At 53.4% G+C, this 12,654-nt stretch overlaps 1 protein-coding gene across 1 annotated transcript in view; it reads right to left on the bottom strand.

Moving 5' to 3' along the window:
• Positions 1-1,801, bottom strand: part of CUNH6orf132 (chromosome unknown C6orf132 homolog) — a 32,745-nt gene extending 30,944 nt beyond the window's left edge. Inside the window, exon 1 of the mRNA XM_070418605.1 lies at positions 1,503-1,801. Coding sequence (XP_070274706.1) covers positions 1,503-1,647 — 145 coding nt within the window. The 5' untranslated portion in view covers positions 1,648-1,801. The remainder of the gene's footprint in view (positions 1-1,502) is intronic.
• Between the last annotated feature and the right edge of the window lie 10,853 nt (positions 1,802-12,654).

Genomic DNA, 12,654 nt, shown 5'->3' with positions numbered 1-12,654 from the left:
TGTCAAGCAGGAATAATAGTCCCTACATCATGGGCTAGCTGATAGCGGAGGATTCCACGAGTCAGCAACACGAGGACTTTAGAATGGTACCTTGCACCGAAGGGGATCAATAAATGCTTGCTACACAGGCGAGGGGAGGTGTCCGGGCCTCAGAGAGTTATTCTTGGCGGCACACGTGTGTTTGTAAATTCCTAAACCATGCCTCCAGCCGCCCAGCCCCTCCTAGCCTTTGCTCCTGCTGTTTGTTCTGCAACATGCTCGATGCCCTTTCCTTTCAGCTCACATGCTAGCTGCAATCAGAGGTCATCTTTCCTCTCTCTCCTTCTGCCCTTAATCTTTTATAGCAAAGGCTTGGGGAGGGCTAAACGGCATGTGGTTAACTGCTCACCCACTGGTGTGAGATCCTCGGGTCAGGGAGAGCGACCGCTTGCTTGCCCTGCTCCTGTCTGGGTGGCTAGTGGCTGGTGTCCCTGCCGTGACAATCCGGGTGCTGAACTGAATCCAACAGCAGGGGCTGAGGCTACAACACCCTCTGTGGGTCCCGGCACAGTGGCCATCAAGGTCAGTGAAGGTAATGGGGTGGCAATGAAGGCAGGTGAACTAAAGCATGGATGGGTGACCCTCCTGGGGCCCAGAGCCTTGGATCATAGGCAAGAAGGGAATTCCTGCCCTTTCCCTGCCTGGTTTCCTCGCAGTTACAGAGGGCATAAAACGCAGAAAGATGCAGTGATAGGGTGGCCTACAGCCGGAGCCCCGGGGCCCCGGCACCGTGTTTTCAGATGCCCGCAGCCATCCACCACCCTGACTCCGCCAGGCTCTGGGTCAGGAGGGGCTTTCCTGGCCTCCCCGGTCCCATCCCCGGCTTCTCCATCTGAGCGCGCAGACAGCCCAGGCCCGAGGGAGTGCGCTGGTGTCTGGCACAGGCTGGTACCCCGCTGGCAGCGGCTCCCTGGGCTTTTCCTGGGCCTCCCGGGTGCAGAGCCGAGTGTGTGGGCGCCCAGAGAGCGGACCCTCCCTTTGTCTAAGACCCTGGGCGGGCGGGGGAACCGGGGGAGGGAGGGGCCGGAGGGAAGCGAGTAAACAGAAAGGGTGAGGCTGAAGGGGTCGCCCCTCGCCCTCGGTTGTGGGGGGCACTTCTGACTCAACAGTACCGCTGGGGGGGGAGGGGCCGCTGCGCCCCAGGAAGCCTGCAGGCAGCAGCCCGAACTTCCAGCGCGGAGGGCAGGTAAACACCTGGGACGGAGACTAGGATCCGCCGCGGTCCGCACAGGTCCCCGCCCTCCGGTGGTGGGGGGGTCCCCTCCTCCTTTCCGCGGCTCTTCCCCCCGCAGCCCTTCCCCAGAGACGCCCGCTCGGCGCCGCCTCCCTCGCCGGCAGCTCCTTCCCGGCCGGTCCGCAGGTTCCGACGTGTCCCTTCCCCTCCGCCCCGCGCCCGCCGAGAGCCCGCGGCCGGGAGGGCTGAGCCGACGGGGGGCCGCGTCCTCTCCCCCGGGCGCACTTACCCAAGACCCTGGCGCCCTCGTCCGGGGCCTCCTGGGCGAAGATCCAGGGCGGGTTGGTGGCGTACAGGGAGGTGGCGTTGGGGCTGGAGTGCTTCTTGCCGAAGATCTTGCTGAAGGTGCCCTGCACCGTCTGGTTCTTTTTCATGCTGCCGCGGGCCCCGCGCGCCCCGGGCCGGGGCCGTCCGTCCCTCGGACCGAACCCCGCACCGTCTCCCCGCGCTCTCTACCGGGCCATGTCCCCGCGGTCCTCCCCGCCCGCGCGACGGGACGGGCGACAGGTGGTGCGGGCGTCGCCGCTCGCCGGGAAATGCGAGCCACCTGGGCAGGTAAGAGGCTGCGGCTGGGAGCGCCCCGCCCCGCCCCGCGCCGCCCGACTCCCCCGGCCGCATTCCTGCCCGCCTCCTCCCACAACAGGCCATTGTTGGCACGGCCCGGCGGGCTGGGGACCTGGCCCGGCCCACGCCCCGCCGGGAAGGAGGGCCGCCCCCTCCCCCGGGCTCCGCCCGGCCCGCCCCCTCCATCCCTCCCGCGGGGGAAGGGAGGGAGCGGGCCAGTCCCTCGCTTCTGAAGAGGGTCACGACCAGGTCAGCGTGGGAACCTCGGGAAGGACGGTGCCGACGCTGCAAGCAGCTCGCCTTCGATGGGCAGAGCGAAATGCACCCCAGGAAATAGGGGGTGAGCGGGGAAGCAGTAAACCCGCACCCGATGTGCTTGCAAAGGTGGAAATGTCTCCATTGACAGAGCTCCGAGAGCATGCAGGATGGCTGAATCTTGGCGTATTTTTGTACATCAATTTTTTTTCCGGTCAAGTTAAGTGAATATAATTTTTAAAAACTCAAGGTGAGCCAGCCCACTTAGGGCTGGGCTCACTCTCCACGGAAATGAGCTGTGGGCCTTTATTTATTTTTTGTTAATCCTCACCCGAGGGTATTTTTTCCATTGATTTTTAGAGTGAGTAGAAGGGAGGGGGAGACGGAGAAAGCAAAATCTGATTGGTTGCCTCCTGCATGCATATGGGGAAGGGGAGAAGGGGGGGTAGGGGTGCCAGCCTGCAGCCCAGGTATGTCACTGAAATCCAACCGGCGACCCTTCAGTCCGAGGCCTGACGCTCTAACCACTGAGCAACCGGCTAGGGAGAGCTGTGGACCTTTAAGGTGCTAAGCGGTTGCGAGGAGGGGGGGGGCGGGGGGGGGGGGCGGGGGGTTGTTGTCCACTGGAGAAGGTGGGAAAGATGCCGAGGCTGGGAGAGTCAGGCCACAGGGTTAGACTCTGATGCTTTCTAGGCAGCAGGAGTGGAAGGCTGGGGAGGTGGTGATCAGTCTCAGGCAGTGTTTCCCCGAAGCTGCTGGAACAGCACCCACTGCTGCACTTCCCCTGCTCCTTCTCCCAGCAAGTCAGAATTGTATCTTTCTTTGTACTAAAGGCATTTCCTCCTCAACTTTTCATTTTGAGAAATTTGAAAGGCCAGTAAAATGACCACCTGTATTCCTTCCTCCTGAATTTATCAATAGTTAACATGTTACCATAATTGCACTCACTCTCTCTCTCTCTTTTTCTCTCTCTCCACACACACACTTATTTTTTGATTTTCATTTTGCTAAAGGTTGAAAGTTGTGGATATCATGGCATATCTCCCCACCCCCATCAGTACTTCAGTTTCCTTTGCCTAAGAATAAGGATATTCTCCTAAGAGACCACAATACAGTCATCACTCTCAAATTTAACATCAATACACTATTATCATCTCCCAAAATGTCATTTTCATTTTTTTTCAATCCACAGTCTAATCAAGACTCACGCACTGCATTTACTTATCATGATCCTTTAATCTTTTAATCTAGCACCACAGTCTCATGTCTTTATTTTTCATGACAGTGACTTTTTTTTTATCCTCACCCGAGGATATTTTTCCATTGATTTTTAGAGAGAGTGGAAGAGAGAGGGAAAGACAGAAATATCCATGTGAGAGAAACACATTGATTGGTTGCTTCCTGCATGAGCCCTGATTGGGGCCCAGAACGGGGAGGAGCCTGCAACCAAGGTACATACCCTTGACCAGAATCAAACCTGGGACCCTTTGGTCCCCAGGCCGACACTCTATTCACTGAGCCAAACCGGCTAGGGCAACAGTTTCATTTTTAAAAAGCCTCTCTACTTGCTCCAGTGTCAGTGGGCAGGAGGAGTTGGACCTTCAGAGACTGTGGCTGTGAGGTGTTCCTCAACTGTTTTTGGTTGGAGACATGCCTGTGGTCAACCCTGTCTCACCCACCCAACCACCACCATGGCATTCCTAGAACCAATTCCTGTTCCTTCAAGGAGTATCTGTGGAGGCCTGGTGCTGTGCGGAGGGTTTGGGGTACATGAGGATATAAGAGAATTTGAGAAGTATTATTTGATACACACAGCAGGAATTTTAGAGCAGGGGAGGTCAGCGTGAGCTGGAGAAGTCCAGGAAGGCTGCTTGGAAGAATGAAGACTTGAACTGGCCCGTGAAGGATGACAAGGATGTCAATAGAGAAGGGAAGGAGCTCATTCTAGGGCACACACACACATGCCATCCATCCTTCCACCCTCCTATCTCCACATCATGGTTCGGCACACTGTCTACCGAGGAAGGGCTCCAGGGAACCCCAGATGCCCCATCATGCCCTGGACATCCTCACAACCCACTCCAGTGCTCTAGACCTCAGGTATAAGATAAGGGCTTCTTTCTTGGAGGCGTCTGAGGTTTGAGGTTCTCTCACCTGGGTAACCCCTGGCTCTGGCACCCAGAACCAGCCCCGGCAGAGCCCTCATTGAGTGGCTCCATTCGTATGCAACTTCCACTAGGTAACTACATTCTTCAGAACTGCCGTGTGCCCAGCTCTGGGCTGTGAAGGATCCAGAGAAATCAAAGGCATGCTTCCTGAGTTCAAGTTGCTTTCATCTGTTTGGAGAGATGAAGAGTGGGGTGGTAAATGAGGAGGAGACTCACAGTGGGTTCTGGTTCAGAGGAGGAGCAGCCAGGGTGGGCTGGAGGGCTGAGGAGGTGTGAAGGCCTCTGCGGGGGGCTCAGGATGGTGGGGCTGGGAATTAGGGGACAGAATGGAGGTCACAGCAAGGTTGGCCAGAGTGTGGAAGGCTTAAAAAGGCCAGCTGGGAAGGTCAGAAACAACTCCACCTGGAGATGACTGATTAAATAAATTATAGTACATCCACACAATGGAATAATAATGCAACTCTAAAAATGAATGAGTCAGCCAACCGTGTCCAGTTATCTTCAAGATAAACTGATAGGCTGTTGACAAAACGGTGTGTGTAGTATGCTACCATTTGGGGCAGGATAAGATCTGTTCAGAGAGAAACTTTGGACAGATCCATAACAAATGAATAAAAGTGTTTAGGGGGGTGGGGGTGGAGGTAGGGAGAACTGGGCAAAGCAGGGGTGGGGAGGAGAATAGGTGTGAGAAGGAGAATTTTCACTGAAGACCTTTATACGTTTTTAAATTTCCAACCATATAAATGTATTTCCTATTCAAAAATTAAAGAAGAATAGCTAGGCAGAAGAGTTTAACCTAGAGATGTAGTCCATGAACCAGCAGCATTTGCATCACGCTGGCCCCGTGCCAGACACTGAGCAACCTGTTTGGGCCTCAGTCTGTTCACCTGTAAAACAGGCTATTAATTTAAGGTCATTATGAGTCTCAGTGAGCTGATGGATTATGGGGCCCAGGAGAGCATCTTTGTTTGAACAGGATCCCCACGTGACTCAGGAGCATGTTAAAGTTTGAGAAGCCCTGGCTGCCAGGAGCAGGCACGGCTGACCATGCAGGCAAGGGTGCCTGGTAACAGCTGTGTTTTAAGGATGTTCATCTAACATCTGGATGAAGGATGGATGGGAAGGCGAAAGTGTAGGCTGGGGGCGAAGGAAGGGGGCTTTAATTCATTAGTGAACTGAATAATCAAGTGGTTAATTGATACAAGCAGGGGGGAATGGGGCCTCACGTGTATGCTGGTGGCAGAAACCGAAAGAGTAGAGTTGTCTGTAGGACAGCCGTGGGCAAACTACGGCCCGCGGGCCGGATTCGGCCCGTTTGAAATGAATAAAGCTAAAAAAAAAGACCGTGCCCTTTTATGTAATGATGTTTACTTTGAATTTATATTAGTTCACACAAACACCCCATCCATGCTTTTGTTCCGGCCCTCCGGCCCAGTTTAAGAACCCACTGTGGCCCTCGAGTCAAAAAGTTTGCCCACCCCTGCTGTAGGACATTTCTTAGGAAGAAAGGAAGGCAAACAGCTTGCATATAGGAGAAATCAATTAAACAAACAAACCCAATTCTGAGCAGTTTCCTCAGCTGTGCATGGAGCAGTAGCAGTCCCCCCTAGACACTTGTTATGAAGGTTAAATAAGATGATGGATGTGAAGTGTCCAGGTCAGGGCACTCCTTAGGGGTGGTCCATTTCTCTGCACTTGTGGTCCCCTTGCTTTTGGAGGAAAAGGGGAAAGCAGGGTGATGCGTGAACACCAGAAGGGCTTGAGGCTGCTCTCCCTGCCCCTACACACCCATTACACCCCAGTGTCATCCCCCTGTTGGTGGGGGCCCAGGGGAGTCTCTGGACGCCCGGGTTCCGCAGCGAGCAGTGCCGCCCACAGTTGCAGTTTCACCTGTCAGCCTGCCAGCTTTCGAGGCCGAGTTCCCTGAGACCTGGCTGGGGCCCAATTGTCTGTCCAGCTCAGCACCCTGTACTGTTGCTGCTTGGTCCCCACTTCATCTAATAACAACACCTCACTCCTGCTCCCCCAGTATAGAAACAGCCAAATAATAGGCTCTCCTCGAAACAGCCCAAAGCCCAGTCCTGTAATTAAATCTCTGCCCGGGCAATTGCGTAGTCAGTTCTGGAATGTGGGGTGGGATTGGGGCCCGGAAGTTGCAGTCTTCCCAGAGACTCAGGCCTCTGTCAAATTTGTGGTCTTTCCTCCACCAAAGCCAAGTGCTCCTGGCTGGGAGGGTGCCCTCTGACTTGGACCAGGGCAGGCTGAGAAGTCCTGAGAGTCACCTTCATCGTCCTCCCAGGTCCCTGCAGCCAGCTCTCCATGGGCCAAGGTCAGACCTGTGGTCATCCTAACGCCCAGACCGTACTGAGCTGCAGGTCGTCTGGTCCAGCCCCTTGTTCCAGGCCGATGACACCTGGTGCCAGGCCAGCGCCGGGGACTGCTTCCTTTGGCTGCAGACTGTGGGCTCCAACCCCCTGCCTGGCATTCCTCTGAGCTGGGCAGGCTCAGAGGAAATCTGGCTGGTGTGAACCCCAACAACCTGAGAGGGGGCTCGGAGAGGTCATGACCTAGTGCCTGAGAGTGTGGGACCCAAGGTCCAGCCCTGGGTGGGGAGGGTGTGCTCAGGGGTGCTAGGGAGAGACCATGGACTCTGTAACCATGGACTCTGTCGCTGGCCCAGGACAGGGTGGGGAAGGTCCTTGCTGGGGATTAGGTTTCAGTTCTGAGGAGGCTGCTCACGGAGCTGTGACTTGGCCTGAGTTACCACCTCTCAGCCTCGGTTTGTTCATCTGTCAAACAGGCTGTTGATGTAAGGTTACCAGACTCAGCGAGATAGTGGGTTCAAGTACCCAGCCCAACTCAGCGCCTGCGTGTTCCTGTCCCGCTTCCCTGCCCTGAGTTTGGGCACGGAGATGCTGAGCAGAGAACACAGAGACGGAACAGAGGCCATGAGGGGCTGTAAGAGAGCAGTGTCCGTTCAGCAAAGATCCTCAGGGCAGCGGTCGTCAGCCTCTCGGACCTCATGGACCACCAGTTGTCCTTGGACCACCGGTTGGCGACTGCTGTTGAGGGAAAACTCAACCGGGCCCCAGGAGACAGGATGGGGCAGGTGTCTACAAGGTCACCTTGAAGGCCAGGCAAAAACATCCCATTATAGAACGCATTCTACCATCTGAAGTAATGTGTGTGTTTGGTAAAAAAGAAGGGATTGGTAAGTACAAAACCCCCAATTCTCTGCAGATCGCAACGGTACATATTTAAAGTGTATCCGTGCGTGGCCAGGGATGGGAAGGAAAGAGGCTGGGAAAGCCAGCGCTCCTTGTGGGCTTTCCTTTCGAGTGCTCTGCTCTGTTGGGAGAGCCTTTGTTTGGACTTAGCCTCCACAATAATAAAGAGCACAGTTTAACCCGGAGTGCATTTTCTTAGTGTTTCTTTTACTATATTTTTATTGATTTCAGGGAGGAAGGGACAGGGAGAGAGAGAGAGAGAAACATCCATGATGAGAGAGAATCATTGATTGGCAGCTTCCTGCACACCCCACCCTGGGGATCGAGCTCGCATCCCAGGCCTATGCCCTTGACTGGAATCAAACCCAGGACCTTTCAGTCCGCAGGCTGATGCTCTATCCACTGAGCCAAACCAACTAGGGTGATTTTCTTTCTTTTTTTCAAAGAGCACTGGAGGGGGCACCTGGAGATGCGGACGTTAGTGCCACTTCTACTACTCGCTGTGAGACCACCGAGCCGCCCTGAGCCTCGGTCTTCCCATCTGTAAAGTGGGACAGTGGGATCCAGCACTCAGTTGCGGTTTCACATCTGGCTAAAAAGCCAGGTGGCTGGCAGAGCAGAGGCAGAGCAACAAATGCCTGCACCTCCTGTGTGAGGGCTACTTCCAGCTCTGAGGAGAGTGAGAAATGGGATGTTTTAAGCATTTTCTGGGCCCAGCCATCTCCTCTGAAGCAGGCCCTGCGCTCGGGCTGTGGGAGCTTTTAACTTCAAGATCAGTCCTTGGCCTCGCCGGTTTCTCAGTGGTTAGGGTGTCAGCCCAAAGACTGAAGGGTCATGGGTTCGATTCCGGTCATGGGCACGTACCTCGGTTGCAGGCTCAATCCCTGGTTGGGGCGCATGTGGGAGGCAACCAATGGATGTGTCTCTCTCACATTAATGTTTCTCTCTCTCTACCCCTCCCTTTCACTCTCTCTAAAAATCAATGGAAAAAATATCCTCAGACGAGGACTAACAAAAAATAAGATCAGCCCTCGCCGGTTTGGCTCAGTGGATAGAGCGTCGGCCTGCAGACTGAAGGATCCCAGGTTGGATTCCGGTCAAGGGCTTGTACCTTGGTTTCGGGCACATCCCCAGTAGGGGGTGTGCAGGAGGCAGCTGATGGATGTTTCTCTCTCATCGATGTTTCTCACCCTCTATCCCTTTCCCTTCCTCGCTGTAAAAAAAAAAAATCAATAAAATAAATTAAAAAAAATAAAGATAACAAATTTTCTCTTTTAAAAAAATAATAAGATCAGTCCTTACCCTCGGGGGACCTGCACTGCCCCATACACTTCTCACATATTTTGGAGACCAGCTCTTGAACTGGGACTTCGAGCCTTGGGAGCAATTCCTACGCAACTCGTCCTGGGTCCGGCTTATTTCTCTCTCTCTCCCTCCTGAGAAGAAAAGCAGCCACATCTACCATTCACTGAGCATCTTTCTGTGTCAGACACGAGGCCGAGTGGATTGCACGCCTTAACCCACTACCATCAAGTCAGCCCTGCAAGGGTGGGGGCAATACACCCATTTTATGGATGGAGAAAAGAAGACCCCAAATGATGTTTACTCATACTCTATAGCCAATCAATTTGGCTCTCGGGAACATGCCTTCTCCCATAGCTGACATGGATGTGATGTCATTGCTATGCTGTTTGTGGGGGTGAGGAGTTGGAAGCACCCGGGGGGGTAAGATATAAAATGTGGTGAACACACTGGGTGAACTACACAGTAATTGGAAGCAAGGAACTAGATGTTCATATAGCAACACAGATGAATCTTAAAAACATTAGGGAGCCATCCAAGTAAACAGAATGAGATCTAAAACACACATGGCACTTATGTAAATAAAAACAACATGCATACAAAAGAACAATATGTATACTTTGCAAGAACACATATAAACAAGAAGATACTCATTAAGCACCTGAGAATGGTTGCCTCTGGCTGGGGTGGGTGGGGAGTGTAGTTGGAAACTGGAGATTACGGAGGGAAATTAAGACAATGAGAGAGGAGGCCAGGGATGGTAATGCACCATGACGCGAGATGTGTGGATAACTCGGCCTCCTGTACTCGAGGTCCAACAAAGGAAAAATAGGTAAGGATCAGAGAGGTTAAGTAATTTGTCCAAATCACACAGCAGGTAAGGAGAGGTGGAGAGAATATTCAAGTAACCAGGCCTGCTTAGACCAAGACACTTAAAACCACCTGCCTGAACCTCAACAGCAGAAAGGCGGGAGGGGTGGAGGCTGTGTGTGGGGGACGGTGTGTGGGCGGTCAGTGGATCCTCCTGTGAGCCAAGCCAGCCCCGAGTCTCTCCTCATCCGTCCTAAGCACCCACTGAGCGCTGTGGGTACAGATCACAGTTCTTCCTTCCTGGAACTTTGACTGTCAGTAAAATGAGGCCGTGCCAGGAGCGTGGTGGAGAAGTCAGAGGAACGGGCTTCCGGGAGGCAGGACAGAACCCGTGTCTTTCAAAGTTGGGAAATAACAACAATATGACACGTGGCACTTAGCTTGCAGCAGGCAGGCACTGCTTGCAACAAGCATTCCAGGTAAATTCTCTGATCAGCCTCACTTTGTAGATTAGGAATTCAGGCAGAGAGTTTACTGGTTTGTGAAAGTCACTCAGAAGAGAAGGTCTGGGATTTAAACCCAGGTAGCGTGACTTACAACGGAAATAAGACTGATAGCGCTGGGCGAGCCAGGCCTTCCTAACGGGGTCTCCCAAGCCACTGCCCCTTGTTGAAGTTCCCACGGGAAGGGTGATGTGGCCTGGGATGGGGACAGTCCTGGCAGGGCCCACTCCTACGGACAGTCGGGTGGGTCCCTGTCTGAGGTCCTCAGAAAGTGGTTCAAGTCCCCTTCTTCAAATGCCCAAAACGGAGGCACCCAGCATCCTCTCTGTGCACATAAGGAAACAGGCCCAGGGATGGATGGGACTTAGCTCAGGTCACCTGGGACTCCTAGCAACCAGCCCAACACTCAACCCCGCCTGGGCTGAGACAGAGTGGGGTGTGTGCTGAGTCATGGTGCCCTGCTCCCCCAAACCCTCTCCACCCCCCTCCAGCCTCCTGGGTTCCTTTCCTACGGATACTGAGCCAGACCTGCTGGCCACTCCACCAAGAATGCCATGCTCCTACCCTCCCTCCCTCTCCCAAACAAGATATTACCCCCCGGGAGCCTTGGAGATCCTCATCAGAGGCAAGCCCTGCTTGCTGCTTCTCCTCCTCCCTCCTCCCTCCCAGCCTCCTCAGAAATTAGGGGCCATTACCATCAGGGTGTGAGATCTGAGCACAGTGCACAAGCCATCAACACCCCAACTTCCGATCTGCCTCTGGGCCCCAGGGTCCACCCACTGACCAATAGTCAGGGCTGACACCGTGCCAGGAAGGAAACGAGTCCTGGACCCCGTCCAAGCCCGGGTGTCAGCGGGCAGGAAGTCACCAGCTGCTCTGTTTCCCTCCCCTCGGTCCTCTCCCCACCCCACCCTCTCACCCCAGGAAGAAGCCCAGGCCTTTCTACATGTGGGATTTCTGACACATTCCTGGGAGGTGCCCACCCAGTCTGGTGTTGGGAAGATGGTACTCAAGGGAGGAGGGGGGTCTGGTGTTTGAAGATGGGGACAGGGCAGCCTAGTCAGCAATCCTCCATCAATCCAATTACTCACACATGCTGATAGCTGCTAGTTATTGTGCGCTTATTCTGTGCAGACACTGTCCTAAGTGCTTTGTCCAACTCTCTTGATAGGGACCTTTAGTCCACTCATTTCACACAGGAACAAACAGAAGTACAGAGACTCAATTACTTGCCCAAGTTTACACAACCAGCAAAATAGTAATTCCAGGATTCAAGCTCAAAGAGCCCGACTCCTGGGTCTGCTGTCCCATCCTCTATAACATAACCCCCGTCATCTACCCATTTACTGACCATCTACCCATCTGCTCACCCATAGCCAACCAACCCAGCCACCTGTGTACCCATCTATCCATCCATTCCTGCATCTCCTAACCTCCTACTTAAATGGTCTAGGAGAGAAAACAGCAGATGCAAAATCTCAGAGGGAAGAGAATAGGGTACATTTAAGAATTTAGCTGCTGCATAGAGGAAAAATAGCAAGAGTTGAGGCTGAAAAGATGCGCAGGGCTCAAATCAGGAGGGACCACCCATCTATCATCTATCCATCTACCTACATTCTGCCCATCCCCTCACCCACTCTTCTGTTCATCCATCCATCCTTCCATCCATCCATTCATCCATCCATCCACCCATCCATCCATCCATCCTCTCAGTAGTTTGGAGGGCTCATAGGAAGAGAGAGAAAGAGCTCTTTGCCGCATTTACTGCAAGGATGAAGACCATGCTCAGCAGTCAGACTGTCGAAGTTCCAGACAATGTTGGCATCACTCTATGCACAGTCACTGTCAAGGGCCCCAGCAGCGCCCTGCGGAGGGACTTCAACCACATCAATGTAGAACTCAGTCTCCTTGGAAAGGAAAAGAAGAGACTCCGGGTTGACAAATGGTGGGGAAATAGGAAGGAACTGGCCATGATTTGCACTCTCTGCAGTCCCGTACAGAACAGGGCCAGGTGCTCCACAGGCGGCCGCTACAGCGTGAGGTCTGTGTGCGCTCACGTCCCCGCCTGCACTGTTCAGGAGAATGGTCCTCTTGTTGAAATCAGGAATTTCTTGGGCGAAAAAGACATCCGCAGGGTTTGGTGTCTCAAGCCCAGAAAGATGAATTGATTCTTGAAGGAAACGACACTGAACTTGTATCAAATTCACCTGCTTTGATTCAGCAAGCCACAACAGTTTAACAATGAGGCTGTCAGAAAAAAATTTGGATGGATCTATGTTTCTGAAAAAGGAACCGTTCAGCAGGCTGATGAACAAGATCTAAGTTGTCCAGCAACAGAAACTGGGAGATGCTGACTGATTCCTCAGACTTATTTGCAACATTTTAAAGATGCAATAAAAACCATGTTTTGAGAAAAGAAGAAGAAGGAGAAGAAGACAGTGTGAAAGAGAGAGAGCACGCACCAGCGAGTGCCTGGGGAAGTGGGGATTTCCGGAGGTACCTAGATAACTCTCCACTTGTCCCACTACCCACAGCTCAGGGGTCCTGGGAGA

This window comes from Myotis yumanensis, unplaced genomic scaffold (assembly GCF_028538775.1).
Source record: "Myotis yumanensis isolate MYYU_CA2020_CCGP unplaced genomic scaffold, mMyoYum1.0.hap1 SCAF_6, whole genome shotgun sequence".
NCBI lineage: Eukaryota > Metazoa > Chordata > Mammalia > Chiroptera > Vespertilionidae > Myotis > Myotis yumanensis.
This window is presented reverse-complemented; position numbering and strand designations above follow the sequence as displayed.